General features: G+C 40.5%; 1 protein-coding gene across 1 annotated transcript in view; it reads right to left on the minus strand.

Moving 5' to 3' along the window:
- Window positions 1-17,707, minus strand: part of SLC26A8 (solute carrier family 26 member 8) — a gene marked incomplete at its 5' end in the record, with an annotated part of 83,385 nt that overhangs the window by 35,574 nt on the left and 30,104 nt on the right. Inside the window, 3 exons of the mRNA XM_081139597.1 lie at window positions 8,046-8,128; window positions 12,083-12,232; window positions 12,860-13,024. Of these exons, the coding sequence (XP_080995723.1) occupies window positions 8,046-8,128; window positions 12,083-12,232; window positions 12,860-13,024 (398 nt within the window). The remainder of the gene's footprint in view (window positions 1-8,045; window positions 8,129-12,082; window positions 12,233-12,859; window positions 13,025-17,707) is intronic.

Consider the following 17,707-nt stretch of genomic DNA (forward strand, 5'->3'; position numbering starts at 1 on the left):
ATAAATCAATGGAATAGAACTGAGAGTTCAAAAACAAACCCAAACATTTATGATCAATGGATTTTCAACAAGGGTGCCAAGATCATCCAATAGGGAAAGAAGTCTCTTCAGCAGGTGGTGCTGGGACAACTGGACATTCAACAAAGGATAGAGCTGGACTCTTATCTTACAACACAGGGGAGGGGTAGGCAAAAGTAGGCTTGCAGTTGTGAGTACATGAAACAGAGCTTCTTTTAAAAAAAAAAAAAAATCTTTATTGATTTCAGAGAGAGGAAGGGAGAGAGAGAGAGAGAGAGAAACATCAATGATGAGAGCCATTGATCAGCTGCCTCCTGCACTCCCCCCACTGGGGATCGAGCCTGCAACCCGGGCATGTGTCCTTACTGGGAATCCAACTGAGATCTCCTGGATCACAAGTCAATGCTCAACCACTGAGCTATGCCTGGCAGTGCTTTTTTTAAAAAAAATTTATTTTTATTGTTGAAAGTATTACAAATGCTCCCCTTTCTTTCCCTGTAATCCCCTCTACCCTAAACCCCTCCCCCAGGCCTTCACCAGTCTATTGTCTGTGCCCATGGGTTATGCATATATGCATATAAATTCTTAGGTTAATCTCTCCCCACCCACCCATCCACTCAGCCCTGCCTTCCCTCTGAGATTCATCAGTCTGTTCCATGCTTCTGTGTCTCTGGATCTATTTTATTCATTGGTTAATTTTGTTCCACTAGATTCCACATATGAGTAAGATGATGTGACATTTATCTTTCTCTAACTGGCTTATTTTGCTTAGCGTAATACTCTCCAGGTACTACCATGCTGTCTCATAGGGTAGGGGATCCTTCTTTTTCACAGCTGCATAGTATTCCACGGTGTAAATGTACAAGAAGATGCTTGATATGATTTCAAACTTCTTGAACTTGTAGAGACTTGTTTTGTGTCCTAACATGTGGTCTATCTTTGAGAATGTTCTATGTGCACTTGAGGAGAATGCTTACTCTGCATCTTTGGAGTGGAATGTTCTATAAATGTCAATTAAACTATCTGATCTAGTGTGTAATTTAGAGTCACTGTTTCCTTGTTGATATTTTGTTTGGAAGATCTACCAAGTAAAGTCAGTGTGATGATCAAGTCCCCTACTATGACTGTATTGCTGTTGATCTCTTCCTTGAAGTCCTCCAGAATTTTTTTTTTTTTTTTCAGCCTGTGTGTCTTTTGTTCTGAGATGGGTCTCTTGTAGACAGCATATATTTGGGTCATGTTTTCTTATCCATTCAGCTTCCCTATGTCTTTTGATTGGAGCATTTAATCCACCTATATTTATGGCTATTATTGATAGGTACTTATCTATTGACATTTTATTTCTTTATGCCTATGTTTCTCTCTCTCTGTTTCAACTTCTAATTACAGCTGCCCCTTTAACATTTCTTGCAATGCTGGTTTGGTGGTGATGAACTCCGTTAGCCTTTTTTTTTGGTCTGGGGAACTCTTTATTTCACCATCTGTTTTGAATGATAGCCTTCCTGGATAGAGTCACCTTGGTTTCAGATCCTAGTTTTTCATTACCTTGAATACTTCATGCCATTCCCTTTTGGCCTGTACAGTTTCTGCTGAGAAATCAGCTGACAGACTTATGGGAGCTCCTTTGTAGGTAACAGCTTGCTTTTCTCTTGCTACCTTTATGATTCTCTCTTTGTCTTGAATTTTTTATTTTAATTATGATGTGTCTGGGTGCGGGCCTCTTTGGGTTCCTCTTGCTTGGGACTCTCTGTGTCTCCTGAACTTGTGTGAGTTTTTCCTTTTCCAGGTTAGGGAAGTTTTCTGTCATTATTTCTTCAAACATATTCTCTAAACTCTGTTTTCTTTCTACATCTTCTGGTTCTCCTATGATGCAAATATTGTTATATTTCATGTTGTCCCACATCTCCCTTAAACTGTCCTCCTGTTTTTCAATTGTTTTTTTCTTTTTGGTTCTCTGATTGAGTGATATTTTCTATCCTGTCTTCTAATTCTCTGATCCAATCCTTAGCTTCCTCTAACCTGCTGTTTATTCCTTTCAATGTATTCTTTATTTCTGCTATGTTGTTCTTAATTTCCTTCATAATTTCCATATCTTTTCTCATGCTGTTGAGCATCCTTATGATCAGTATTCTGAACTCTATATCTAATATATTGCTTATCTCCATTTCATTTAGCTCTTCTTCTGGAGAATTCTTTTGTTCTTTCATTTGAGACTTTTTTTTTTTTTTTTTTATCTCCCCATTTTGGCTGCCTGTTTGGATTTGTTTCTATGTATTAGGTAGATCTGCTAGGACTCCCAGTCTTTTGGGTGGTCTCTGGTGCAGGCCATTGTCCGATGTTGTTTGTGACTGGCCTTGAGTACTCTGTTTGAAGTTTTTCGCACTCCATGGTTCCCTCTGCTGGGGCTGGGTGTGTTTGGAAAGGACCAAGATGGGCACCAAGGTCTGCTTTTCCAAGTCCTGGGTCCAGAAGCAAATCAGCAAAGACTCAAGGCACCCAGATTCTGTTATTCAGTCTCATAATGAGCCTCAGGCTGTAGAAACTTTACAGGGTGGGGTGAGAGTTTTTCCAACAGGGTGGAGCAATTGATTCCCCCCTCCCAGGCATAAGCTGCTTGGAAGGTAAGTGTCTGGTTGAGAAAGGTGTCCTCTGCTGTATGGGGGAATGATTCAGCACAAGAGTCCAAGTGGCTGCCCTTTGAGCTCTATCTCCCGAGCCAGCATCCCTGGATTCTCCTCACACAGCTCTAGTCCACCCTGCCCTTCCTCCACGAGAACCCAGATGAGTAGCTACACACAAAACTTTGTGCATTGGCCTTTTAAGAGGGTGCTGCATTTCCAGCCATCTCTCGTTGGCAGACAGAAACCCCATTGCTTTTCACAGCCAGATGTTATGTGAGCACTTTTCTCAGTTCTGGTGCTCTGGGCTGGGGAGCCCAGCTTGGGGTTTAGCCTCAGAATTCTCAGTGGGAACCCCCTATAACTGAGATATCCCTCTGGACCTTCAGCTAATGCTAGTCTCTATGTGGTTCCCACTTTAGGTTTTTGGTTATGAGGGTGCTTTCCAGCTAGTCTTCAGTTTATTATTCAGGATGGTTTTTCTATATTTTAGTTGTAATTCCAGTTTGGTCCTGGGAGAGTGTCAGTGTAGCTTCCACTCAATCCTCTGCCATCTTGGAATCCTATTGATTTTTTTAATGTTAACCAACATTGCATACTGGGATAAAACTCATTTGGTTATGATATAATTTTATATTTGATTTGCTAAAATGATGTTTAAAAGTCTTGCATTATGTTCACAAGGATCTTGACTTAAGATTTTCTTTTCTTGTAATATTTGTGTCTGGTTTTGGTATCAGAGTAATGTTGATTTGGGATGTAGTCTCTTGTCTTCAATTTCTAGAGAAGTTTCTATAGAATTGACATTACTTCTTTGTTAAATATTGGGTAGAGTTTATTAGTGAAGATATTTAGATCTGGGGTTTTCATTGTGGGAAGGTCCTTAACTTCAAATTCAATTTTTAAATAGGCTACTTACTAAATGAAACCTTTGTCAAATTATATAATCATGGTTTATGATTCAGGTTATCTACTATTTCTTGAGACTACTTTATTAGTTTTAGTGACTCAAAGAATATTTTCATTGAAGTTGTCAAATATATTTATAACAATATAAAAAGATACTTATAATATTCTGTTGTTTTAATAACAGCTTTATTGATATATAATTTGCATATCACAAAATTCACCATTTTAAAGTGTACAATTCAGTGGATATTAGTATATTCTCAAAGTTGTGCAACCATCACCACTAGCTAATTTTTAAATATTTTATCACCCCAAAAAGTAGCCCTGTACCAGTTAGCACTCCCAATTGCCCCTCTCCACAGCCCTTGGCTACTACTAATCTATTTTTCTCTACGGTTTTGCCTATTCTGGAGATTACATATAAATAGAGTCATACAATATGTGGTCTTTTGACTTTGTCTTTTTCACTTAGCATAATTTTTTCAAGATCTATCCATGTTGTACCATGGATCATTCTTACTTATGGCTGAATAATATTCCATTAAATGGATGTACCACATTTGGTTAGCCCATTCATCAGCCGGTTGATATTTCAGTTATTTCCAACTACTGGTAATCATGAATAGTGCTACTGTAAACATTCGTGTACAAGTTTTCCTTTGAGCATCCGTTTTTACTTCTTTTGAGTATATACCTAGGAGTAGATTTGCTGGATCATATGGTAGTTCTATGTTTAACATTTGAAGATTTGCCAAACTATTTTCTACAGTAGCTGCACCATTTTACATTCCCACCAACACAGGGTTCTAATTTCTCTACATCCTTACTAACACTTGTTATTTTCTGTTGTTATTATTATTATTACCACCCTCCTAGTAAATATGAAGTTGTATATCATGCTGGCTTTGATTTGCATTTCCCTTGTGACTAATTATATTGAGAGTCTTTTCATGTGCTTATTGGCCACTTGTATAACTAGACATTTTTGGAGAAATGTCTGTTTAATTCCTTTGGCTATTTTTAATTGGGCTATTTGTCTTTTTGTTGTTGAATTGTAGGAATTCTTTATATCTTCTGAACACTATACCCTTATCATATATATGATTTGCAAATACTTTTGCCCATTCTGTGGGCTGTCTTTTCCTTTTCTTGATAGATCTTTTAAAACACAAAGGTTTTTAATTTTGATGAAGTCCAATTTATTTTTTCTTCTGTCCCTTGTGTTTTTGGTGTTATATCTAAGAAACCATTGCCTAATCCAAGATCATGAAAATGTATCCTTATGTTTTCTCTTAAGAGTTTTATAGTTTTAGGTCTTACATTCAGGTCTTTGATCCATTTTGAGTTCATTGTTGTATGCATGGGGTGGGTTTATGGTTGTAACACAAATAAATAATAAAATAATTAAAAATAATAATACAAGTATAAACTCTGGGAGATCCAAGATGGAGGTGGATTGAGTGAAAGCTACATTGACACTCTCCCAGGAGCAAACTGGAATTACAACACTGAAAACCACTCTGAATAATCAACTGCAACTAAAGACGAGCTGGAGAGCGTCCTCATGATGAAGGACCTAAAGCAGAGACCTCATAGAGACTGGTAGGAAGTGTGGAGGTGAGGGGGCTGGCTGGGCTCCCACAGGCAGCCGCTGAAGGTCTGGAGGGTTATCTCAGCTGTGGGGGGTTCCCACTGAGGACTCTGGGGTCTAAATCCCAAGCGGGGCTTCCCAGCCCAGAGCACCAGCACTGAGAGAGGTGCCCACATAACATCTGGCTGTGAAAAGCAGTCAGGTTTGTGTCTGCCAGGGAGAGATGGCTGGAACTGCAGGCACCCTCTGAAAGGGCCAACGCACAAAGATAGACCACATGTTAGGACACACTAGATCAGATGTATATAATTGACATTTACAGAACTTTCACCCTAAAGCTGCAGAATGTACATTTTTCTTACGCGCATGTGGGACATTCTCAAAGACAGACCACATGTTAGGACACAAAACAAGTCTCTATAAGCTCAAGAAGACTGAAATCGTATCAGGCATCTTCTTGGACATTTACACCATGGAATATTATGCAGCTATAAAGAAGGATTCCTTACTCTTTGAGACAGCATGGTGGGACCTGGAGAGTATTATGCTAAGCAAAATAAGCCAGTCAGAGAAAGACAAGTGTCACATGATCTTACTCATATGTGGAATCTAATGAACAAAACAGATCCAGAGACACAGAAGCATGGAACAGTCTGATGAATCTCAGAGAGAGGGCTGGTGTGGGTGGGTGGGTGGGGAGAGATTAATCTAAGAATTTATATGCATATATGCTTAGCCCATAGACACAGACAATAGTGTGGTGAAGGCCTGGGGGGAGGGGTACAAGGTGGAGGGAATCAATGGGGAGAAAAGAGGGACATTTGTAATACTTTCAACAATAAAGGTAAATTAAGAAGCAAAAAAAAAAATCAATCATAATATTAACAGAGTAAATAAAGGAAAAGAAATCTTCACGATTTGGGGGGCAGTTTTTCCATAGAACTATAATAGAATAGTCCTTTAAAATAAATTTGCAAGCACAGGTATGCTATGTTCCCATATCTCTGGATTAAAAAAAAATTCTAAGTAAAAAAACACACAAACCTAAGTGTCTTAGATGAGGTGCCATTTGAAATGTTTAATCTTCTGATTAGTCTTATCATTTCATCAAGACATAGATAGATGACTCAACAATTGAGTTACAGCTGAAATTTTGTGTAAAATACAATTTCAGTAAAATAATGTATTAAATACACTTGGGGAAATTATTTTTTAAAAATTTTTATGATATAGTTTAATCCCTTAGCTAACTAAAATTTCTTCTTGGATTATGCATTTTAAATTTCACTTTCCTTAAAGTAGCATCACTTCTAGCACCTCCAAGTGCTCTTCCTACATTCCTATTTATCACCATTATTACGTGAATAAATTGAAATTCTTATCTTCTGGTATCTTTTCCTTTATTATCCCAGTATGTCTATTTTCATTCCCTAATTATAACACACTCCTAACTTAAAACACCTGGGCGTTTTCCAGGTAATGAGCTTTAGGACAAGAGAACTAAAGGTTCAAACGCAGATATTGAACGTCTTGTTAAAATTCCTTCTTGTCCTTTTAAGAGGTCAGGTGAGAATGTAGCCGTCCCAGAGAGGAATCCAGCCCACGGGGTTGATCGCCCAAACCTGTGATCGCAGCACCAGCTGCTGTTTCTCCCGTCTGCTGTTCTATGTGACATTCAATTCTTCGTTAACAGTTTAGGTTAAAGGGGGACATGGATATTGAAGGAACTAACTTTAATTGTTCATTTTTTCCCCCTAGTCCCTAGCAACCTTGGATATATAGATAATAAAAAAGGAAGTTAAAGCAAAACCTAAAATTAGATTTTTTGGGAACGCTCACTCGTCTATCTATACCCTTGAATCTTATGATAAAATATAAGCAAAAGCTGACTGTGAGGTTTGAAGTCCTTAGTAACAGGAGCATATTGAGTGAGTGTAGCAGAATGGTTATAATCCTAGATCTGGGACTTAAATAGAAGTGGGTTCAAAGAGCAGCTGTGCCACTGCCGAGGTGTGTGGTCTGGGATAAGTGATTTACACTTGGTAAGCCTTAGCTTCCTCAGCCATAGAAAGAAGGTAATATCTACCTCATAATTAATGTAAGGAGAAATGAAGGAAAATAATTATATGAAGCATCGATCCCATCGTTTATGTTATTTTTTTCTGAGGGCAGGGACAAAGCGTCTCATTCCCTGGTGGTCTGCTCACTTTTCCCCCCAGCTGAACAGAATTTCGAATGGATTCAGCCGTCATCAGATTCACTAGGACTGGCAGGGCACGAGACCAAGCCAGGGTCTCACTGCTTCCTGCCCGGGAGTCGGGACAGCGCCGCACACAGTGCCTCTCTCGGCTAAAGGGATTCACCCGATCAAGGTGAAAGAAATCACGATTCCCTAACAGAGCAAGAGCGATGCCCCACGGTCACCGGTGGGAGCTAGGATGCAGATGAACTGCGAGTCCCTAACCCTCTGCCAGGCTGGCCGGGGACATTGCTCAGGGACACCGAGCCCGTCTAAGGGGCTGAAGACAGAAGGAACGCCCGGGAGAGAGGCCGGGGACGCAGAGGCGTCTCTCGTCCCGTCCTTGAGAATTAAGCAGGCAGGGACAGAGGCCGCGAAGGCCCCCGATGTGCTAGGGGAACACGCGGGAGCCTCTCTGGTGTCCCACGCGGCCAACGATGCACCGGGTCAGGGGCCCGTTCAGCGGTGGGGGGTCAGCGGCTGGCCAGGGAAACGGGCCGCCCTTGCCCTGCTCCCTTCACGAGCCTCCGTGTTCAAAAACGAGCGTGAGCTCAGGGACCGACGGCGGCTGTGGGGAGAGGCCACCCGCGGGGAGCATCGGTCAGCTGGGCCGGGGCCGAGAGAAGGTGACAGAAAGGGCGGAGTCGCCTTGAAAAGTAAAATCACCAACCTGTAGGGAATCATGTCTACGAAGCTCCTGCTGGTTTCGGTGGCCATGCTCACCTTGCTCGCCAGCGCACTGAAGCCAAGGACCTGTGGGGGTGAAAACAAAAGGCAGGCCGTCAGGGAAATGTTGTTTAAAGTATCGCCTGTGGGGGTGGAGGTGCCTCAGCCTCTGGCAGGACGGGGAATGGAAATGTGTCCGTCCCGTGAAGGCCGGAGAGGGTCAGCGCCGCAAGCAAGGCAGACGTGCCCCTGACTCTTCAGTCCCCGAAGCTGGTTTAGCGCTGCAGCCAGAATGGCCTTGGTCTCTGCCACATGATGGGGACGAACGGGTGCCCTGGACCTCTTTTCCTCACCAACTTTAAGCATCTAGAGCAAATATAAACGTGTTTTCAGGTAATACTTGTATCAAGGCCCCAGTTCTAAAAGTCTCTAGATCTGGGTACGTTGTGCCGATATAAGTAAGTCTTTGGGGGGGCTGTTGAGTATATTGAGAATCGTATTACTGACTAACCATTAATGATTTGGAGCAGCATTTGATAGCACAAGGAAAAAGGTCTTCAGCAGAGCAATGACTTGCCTTTTCTGCCCCCCATTCATTGATTTCTAAAATTGCAAGTCTCCCTTCCATTTCAACTAGAAGGCAGATAGATAACCTAGCGGCTGTTACACCTAATAAAGACTTCACACCAAAGCCAATTAAGCCAGAGACAACAGAACTCAAAGCCTAGGTTAAAATTTTTTTTTTAAATTTATTGAATTTTGAGAGAGAGAAACGCCAATCCACTGTTCTACTCATTTATGCACTCACTGGTTGACTCCTGCATGTGACCAGGGATCGAACCCGCAACCTTGTCATATCCAGACAAAGCTCTAACCAACTGAGCTACCCAGCCAGAGCCCTCAATGCCTAGGTTTTAAAATAATAATTATATGGTTGCTTTATTTCATTCTCCCGACTAGCACATAAATCTGTTCCCAGAATCTACTCTAAGGGTTCAACCAGACACTGAGCAGGATCGCAGCTGGCTTCCCCGTGATGCTGTGACCAGATGAAGACCCCTAGGACGCCTGCAGAGCAGAACGGAGGGAAGAGTCTGGGTCATAGCCTGAGTCAGAGAAGACAAGTTTTGGTCTTGACATAGTTAAGGGACAAGAAGTGTGGCAAGAAGCCAAGGAACTCTTTATTTCCAGTGTGAAGACAATGCTTGCTCATTAAGGAAAATAGAGAAAATATGAAAAATTAAAAAGCAGAAATAAATCACCCAAAGGCAACTATGAATGACACTTTGGGGGGGATGTTTGCTATACAGCTTAACTACAGACACACAAATAAATCGTGAACATATAGTATGTATCATTTCTAACAGCTATGGGGCTCTTAAATTATTTGTCAGTATATTCTACCCAGACCCAGATCCAGCCTTCAAAATCTTCCTCTACTTGAGACTACGGACAGGACAGACTGCTGGGTGCGTGGGGACAGTAGTTTCTTGATGGGCGCTGTGAGAAGCTCCTTACACCTTGGGCCGTAGCTGCGATTATCTCCCTTCTCCCATATTTCTCACCAGCAGGGGAGACGTGGAGGCCCTTTTCCAGTCCTAAACTACATCTCTAGTTCTTGCTACGTGGCAGAAGGTGTTTCCCAATCACATGACACGTGTATAAATAGGCTTTAATAACCTTTGAGTGTAAATTAAGTCACAAAAAAGTTTACTACCTAAAGTGCAACAATTCTAAGTCTTCGACTCCTTGTATTGCTGGGCCTCAGATTCCTGCCTCGTGTCACTTCATGGTGCATCCTGATTATTCCCAGCGCTCCCCAAAGCAGTGTCTTAACTGTGGCTCACAAGTCAGTCTGTCAGCCACAGCAAAGGCTCTGCCTCCCCTGTACCTTTACTTCCCTCCTCTCCTAATAACCCTGGTTAATGTTCACTGCCCTTGAGGCTGCTCGAAGGAAAAGCACTGATTCCTGTTGCTGATGTCCCTTAAGAGAGGGTTGATTTGCGACAAGGATGAGTCCTGAGGGCATTACGATAAGCGAAATAAGCCAGACAGAGAAAAACAGATACTGTATGCTGTCCCTTATAGGTGGAACCTAAGGACAAAACTGGTCATACTCGCAAAAACAGAGTAGAAAAGTGGTTGGCAGGGGCTATGCGATGGGGAAAAAAGTTCACAGAAGGGTACAAACTTTCAGCTATAAGATGGAGTAAGGCCTGAGGAGCTACTGTATTGCGTGGGGACTACGGCTGGTCATTCTATATTGTATAACTGAAATTTGATAAGAGAGTAGAACTTAAAATGTTATCACCCCCCCAAAAAAGATAAACATGTGGGGTGATGGGTGTGTTAATTAACTAGATGGGGGAACCCTTTCACAATGTACATATATGTCAAATCACCATGATGCGCACTTTAAATATCTTATAATTTTATGTCAATTGTACCTTGACAAAGCTGAAATGAGACAGAGAGAGAGCTGATATCTGTGTCACAGATGCCATCTGCTGGTGGCCCCAAAGCCTCAGTTTGCTAAGGTGCCAGAACTGGGCGGGTTCCATGGAACGGAGATGTTGACCTGACTCCAGCCCCCTGACTCCATATGTACATCATCTCCCGGGCACCAGGACACCGCTATTTGTGCACAGTGTTTTGGAAAGTCTTTTGTAAGAGCAGCCTTTCAGCTTCTGTCCTTTATGAATTAATAGGGTTTCAACTACTGCAAGGAAGAAAGAATAGGCACCTCTATAAGAGGCAGACAACAATGAAGAGACAGAGTTTGGCCTCAGTTTCCAAAGCAGCTCCCATGCTCTTACAATCATGAACTGTACAGGCCTGGATTAGTCAGTGTAGGATAGGTATGCAACATACAAACCATGAGATCTTAACACATTAAAGTTATTTTTTTGCCTTCTTGGCAGAGGGCGACTCAGGGATCCAGGCTAATTCCACGTGGAGACTCTAGCATCTCAACCCCCCCCCCTCCAATTATCACAGCACGGGAAGGGAGTACATGGGGACTCACACCTAGTCTCCTATGGTTTGGCTCCAAAGTCACACGGTCTTGCCTAACTACAGGGGTGGCTGGGAAATACAGGGGAGCACGTGGATATTTGGTGAACATTAAGTATCTCTGCAACAGAACACTTCTTAAGGGGCAAATAATTCTCAAAGACATCCAGGGATTCAGCAATCCTATGAGAAACGTTGACTTAAAAAACAACAACCCTAAGCTTTATTTAGGAAACTGTCTCTATCATTATAAAAATGTGAATTATAATCGCAAACGATAAATTTTGTCAGTGGATTTGTAAAAGAGACAAGGAATGTTATTAGACAGTAGCGAGCCCCAGCTCTGCCACTTACTAGTGACACGGGTCAGGTAACGCCCTTCACACCCACCTCCCTCAGTGTCTGCACTGCGGCAAAGTGGGAGGGAAAGGGGGCTGGCTGACAGGAAGGTGGCAGCCACACCAAGATAGGAACAGGGCTTCCACAGAGCAGAGGGAAACTCACCGACACCGAGCGCAGGCCTGTCGTATATTTGTTTGGAAGAAGGAGGCACTGGATAACTAAGAATCTAGAAGTTCCGTTGTAGCTAACTTTGGGTGATGCAACTATAGGAATTTTTTCCCTTCCTCCCCCCCATCTTTATGTTTTGCTAAATTGTTAGGATGAGCCTGTATTGCTTTCATAAGGGGGAAAACCCTTATTTCTTAATTGAATGTATTGGGGTGACATTGGTTAATAAACTTACACAGGTTTCATGGGTATAATTCTATAATACATCATCTGTAATTATTTTTTTAAATAGTATGAAAAAGAGGCAATAGATGAGAGTCCTTTGAAAATCAGTATGCTTTACAAATATAAGCGAGCATTTAAAACAAAGTGTATTCAGCTTTATCACAATTCAACATACGTTTTTAAAAATCATTATTTTTACAGTCTTTTTCTTCCTAGTTGCTCTTTTATTTCTTTTTTAAAAGATAGGTATTTTGAATGATCCGAATCATGAGTTTGGGGCATCAGAACACCTACCAGGAAAACCTCCATGGGAAACTCAAGGGGATACTGATTGAAGGAGATCCTGATACATTTGTTGATTCTCAGAGCGACAACAGCAGTTAGAAATAGCAGGATGCTGGTGGAATTAGCTTTTGGGAGAGACATACAGTAGTTAAGTATGTTCTGAAAGAAAACAAAATTACAGAGGCTTAGAAAAGGATATGTAATTGCCTAAATTTAGAAAATGACACTCTTTCTAGATTAGTTCAAAAAGAGGTCCCTAGGTAGTGTTGCTGGGCACAAAAGTCTGGACCAAGTGGGTAGATATGTATTTTTTTTTTAATTGAAAAAGTGATATTAAAAGACAGTAATGTCCAATAAAGAAATAATACGCTGTATATATTTCAGTGTAACACAAAGGACCCAGGAGCTCTGTTCATTAGCCTATTCGTTACTAATTTTCCTAGACCATATATGTACTTTAGCTTGGCTCCTGTGCCATTTCTGCATTCAGGGATCACTTAGCAGTTTATATTCTGTAGATGTCTTAGGGTACATGTCTGTTTTGAGATCACATTTTTATGTAAATCATGTGAGTTTAAAAAGCTGGGCAACATGGTTAATGCAACTGAGAAATGGTCCAAGTGGCATCTGCAGTTAATCAAGACTGTAAATCTAGGAGAGACGAAGTTATTTCCAGGACCCTCTCTACCCAGCTGCCTAAGCAGGAGCCTCTCCACTTGGGCCCACCTCTGCTGGAGGACACGGGGAGGGGCACTTGCAGTTTGGGCGAGGGTAGGAATTACTCACCTGGAAGAAGGAGATGGGGCCGGCGTGGAAACTGATCATAATCCCGAAGATGAACGCCAGCTGGGACAGTATCAGGTGCAGGGCCGCGGCCGTCAGGTAGGCGCTGATCGTGGCCTCGGGGAGGTAAGTTGCCACAAAGCCAAAACCTAGCACGCCCATCGAGAGCTGCAGGGGGCGCAGGTGGGAAAGAAAAACAGAGGCCGAAGGTCATGGAACCCGCCAGGGCACCGGTTAAGTTATCTCCAGGGGGCTTCCTGCGGGAAAGCTAGGTTAGGCCCCTTGGGCAGCTCTTGTTGCTCTTTCCCTAATCGACTGAAATTCATGACATGCAATAGGCCCCAGGTGTTCATTCTGAGCCGAGCCTCCCTACGGGCTCCACACCCGCTTCTTTCTTCGCGAGCACTTAAGCCCTGGAATCTACTGGCCTTGCTGATTAAGGTTAACGGTCACAGTGATCAGAATAAGCCTTTGCCTCTGTTTAATGAGCCCTTTCATTAGAAGTTCCGAGAACCCTTTCCAGGAGATATTAACATTCCTGTGAGGGCCGCAGCTTTTTACAAACAAAAAGACAATTTAAAAAACCCGAGTTCCGCCCAGTCGGTGTGGCTCAGCACGTGAGCATCGACCTAGGATCCAGGAGATCGGGGTTCGACTCCCGGTCAGGGCACAGGCCCGGGTTGTGGGCTCGATCCCCAGCAGGGGCCGTGCAGGAGGCAGCCGATCAATGACTCTCATCATTGATGTTTCTATCTCTCTCTCTCCCCCTCTCCTTTCCTCTCTCTGAAATCAATAAAATTATATCAAAAACAAAAACAAAAAACCTGAGTTCCAGCTCACACTTTTTGGCCTTTGACTTTTATCTTTACTAAAAATGATTAAACTGAATTTATGTCCTCAGGATTATATATATACTATATATATGTATAAAATATAGTATTTTATATGCATATATAATATATAAATATGTATTTTAAATGTTACATAATATATAATAAAATAAATTTTATATGTTTCTAAATACACAAAGGATCTAAAGTATACATGTCAAACTATTAACAGAGGTTACCTTTGCGGAATGGGATTAAAAGTTGGTGGCAATACTGTATAATTTATACTTTATCATTTGAGGTTTTTGAAATATACATGTCCATCTTTTCTAATAAAAAACACAATTGGGAAATTGATGGATAAAGGGTAGACCCCAGCCCCCTTAAGAGGGTAGGTTAAGAAAACTGGCACAGCCCAGTGAAGAAGACGGGGAAAGGAAAGCGAAAGTCTTGAAGCCCACTATTGTCACCGGTTCATCTTCCACTGCATTAGAAGCTTTCAGAAAACAAACTTGGAAGAGTAAATCTTTCAGCTTTAAAAGCTTTTTGTTTCAAAGCTTCCCATCAGCTGGGTGCTGTGTCCCCCCTTAATCTCCTGTCGTTACAACTCAGTCCCCTCCTCTACCCTAGTCAGGCCGATCTGCTCCCTGTGTTTTGCGTGATTGGCTGATTTCTACTTCTGTGCTTATCCATGAGCCCCTCTTTTTTTGCCATCTCTGCCAATCTATGTCAAGAGCTTAATAAAACTCCCCTTCTTTAGGAGATTTGATGAAAAGAGCAAGATTCCTGGGGATGGAGAACTTGGCTTCAATCCGGGCTCTGCCACTCATTGGCTGTGTGAGTTTGGACAAGTTAACCAAACTTTCTGAGCCTCCATTTCTGAATTTATAAATTGTGAATAATACTCAACACACTGTGTTTTGTATGGGTCACATTATACAACACATGTAAAACACTTAGCTCAAACCTGAAACCAGTGACAGATGCAAGTACATATCACTCATTTTTCATGCCATCCTTTCCTTCCACCTCGTAAATGGCAAGTATCTACAGTTAGCCATAGAACTCTTTCTTGCCCAGCTGTTAAACGTGGCATCAGAATCTGTGTTAACACAGTTTTCTAGGCAGCCACTGTCAGTCAGAGTTGCCCTGTGACATAAAACCTATCTGCCTTTCTTACAGAAAACAAGTACTAAATGTTCAGTGAATGAATGAAAGTCTCAATAAATGGTCCTTTCCTTCCCAGAAAACTCCAACCCAACTAAAGATTATTCCTTTATTTCATATTCTTTTGCCATTAAACACTTCACTGTTATTAATATTAGTTTTCACTTTAAGATTATCTAGAGCATAGATTCTGGAGGTAGATCACCCTGAGCCTAAATCCCAGTTTGGGATCTTACTAGCTGTGTGACCTTGGGCAGTTCACTTAACCTCATTATACTTTTGTTTTCTTAAAATAAGGGCCATAATAATATCTATCCTCAAAAGGGAGTGTTGTGAGGATCAAAAGAGATAATACATATAAAATGCTTTGAACAGTGACTAGCACATAGCAATAACTGTTAGATATTATCATCTAGTTCAGAGTTCTTTAAATTTATACTTTCTATTTTCAGTAATTATAGATTGATAGGCAGTTGTCAAAAACAAAACAGAGATCTGGTGTATTCTTTACCTGTTTTCCCCCAAAAGTAACATCTTGAAAAACCACAATTAGGGTACTGATGTCAATATGGCCAAAATACAAAATAATTCCATCACCACAAGGATCCCTCTGTTGATATTTTATAGCCAACCCCCAACTAGCCTCTTACCTCTCATCCCTACTCCCAGCCTCCATCTTCCTACTTCCACCCTCATCCTCAATCTCTGTTCTCCATTTCCATAATTTTGTCACTTAAGGAATTTTACACAGGAATCCTGTAAAGTTTCCTATTTTCAATTTCATTCATTTTTATTCTTCATGATTTCCTTCCTTCTGCTTATTTTGGATCTAATTTGCTTTTGTTTTTCTAGGTTTTTGAGGTGGGAGCTTATGCTATTAATTTGAGACCCTTTCTTTCTTCTTTATGCATTTTAGTGCTATAAATTTACCTCTCAGCATTGCTTTAGCTGTGTCCTGCCAATTTTTGTATGTTTTCTTTTCATTTATCCTAACATATTTTTAAAAATTTCCCCTTGAGACTTATTTTTTGACCTGTGGATTATTTAAAAGTATGTTGTTTAGTATCCAAGTATTTGGAGATTTTATTGTTAACGTGCTATTTTTGAGTTCTAGTTTGATACCACTGTGGTCAGAGAACACACTGTTTGATATAAATTCATTTAAATTTATTGAGGTTAGTTTTATGGCTATGATTGAGGTTAGTTTAGGATTTAACTTATCTTGGTATATGTTTCATGAGTCACTGAAAAGAATGTGTGTTCTGCTGTTATTAGATGGACTGCTTTGTAAATATCTCTTAAATCCTGTTAGTCAATGGTGTTGTTGAGTTTTATTATTTCCTTGCTGATTTTTTTTTTTTTAATCAATTATTGAGAGAGGAGTGTTGAAGTCGCCAACTGTAACTGTGTATTTGTCTATTTCTCCTTTCAGTTCTATTAGTTTTGCTTCACGTATTTTATAGCTCTGTTGTTTGGTTCATATGTACTTAGAATTACTATGTCTTCTTGGTAGAGTGATCCTTTTATCATTATACAATGTCCCTTTCTACCTCTGGTAATTTTCTTAGCTTCAAAGTCTATTTTATCTGATATTAACGTAGGCAATTCTGCTTTCCTTTGATTCATATTTGCATGCTATATATTTCCATTCTTTTACTTGCAACTTGTCTATATCATTATATTTGATGTTTCTTGCAGACAGCATATTTTAAAATATGTCAATCTCTATCTTTAGTGTAAATACTGCTATGTTAGGGTTTATGTCTGCTATTTTTCTATTTGTTCTGTTTTCATTTCTCTTTCTCTTTTTTCCCTGACTTCTATGGATTACTTGAACATTTCTAGAATTCCATTTTTATTTATCTACATTGTTTTTGAGTGTATCTCTTTGTATAGCTTCTTTAGTGCTTGTCCTAGGTATTACATTATATATACATGACTTATTACAGTCTACTGGTGTCAACATTTTACCAGTTCAAGCAAAGTATAGAAACCTTGCCTTTGTTTGTTTATAAAATAATTGTTTTAAATATTTCTTGTATATACATTTTGAACTACATCTGATAGTGTTAAAATTTTGCTTCAACCATCAAACATAATTTAGAAAACCCAAGAGGACAAGAAAAATCTATCATATTTATCCATATTTTTACTCATTTCATTGTTCTTTCTTCCTGATGTTTCAAGATTCCTTCTTTTACCATTTCCTTTCTTTTTAGGGAACTTCCTTTAGCCATTTTTTTAAGGATAGGTTAACTTGTGACAAATTTTCTTAGTTTTCTTTCATTTGAGAATGTTTTGACTTTCATTCTTGAATGATATTTTCACTGGGTACATGATTTTTGGATTGTAGTTCTTTTCTTTCAGTGAACAAAAAATACGGTGCCACTTCCTTCTGACCTCCATGGTTTCTGATAAGAAATCTGCTGTCATGTGAGTTGTTTTCCCCTGTAGGTAAAGTGTTTCTCTTACTGCATTCAAGATTTTTTTCACTGTTTTTAGTTTTCAGAAGTTTGACTATGATTTGTCTTGTTGTGGATTTCTATGGATTTATTTTCTCTCTCTTTTTTTTTACATATAGTTTTTTTTGTTTTTTGTTTTTTTAATATATCTTTATTGATTTCAGAGAGAGGAAAAGAGAGGGAGAGAGAGAGATAGAAACATGAATGATGAGAGAGTCATTGGTCGGCTGCCTAGCCCACAACCCGGGCATGTGCCCTGACTGGGAATCGAACCCTGAATGCCTGGATCCTAGGTCGACACTCAACCGCAGAGCTGCACCCGGCCGGGCTAGATTTATTTTCTTTGGGATTTTTTTTTCAGCTTCTTGAATCTAAAGGATAATATATTTTGC

This window comes from Miniopterus schreibersii (genome assembly GCF_964146895.1).
Source record: "Miniopterus schreibersii genome assembly, chromosome: 6".
Classification (NCBI taxonomy): Eukaryota; Metazoa; Chordata; class Mammalia; order Chiroptera; family Miniopteridae; genus Miniopterus; species Miniopterus schreibersii.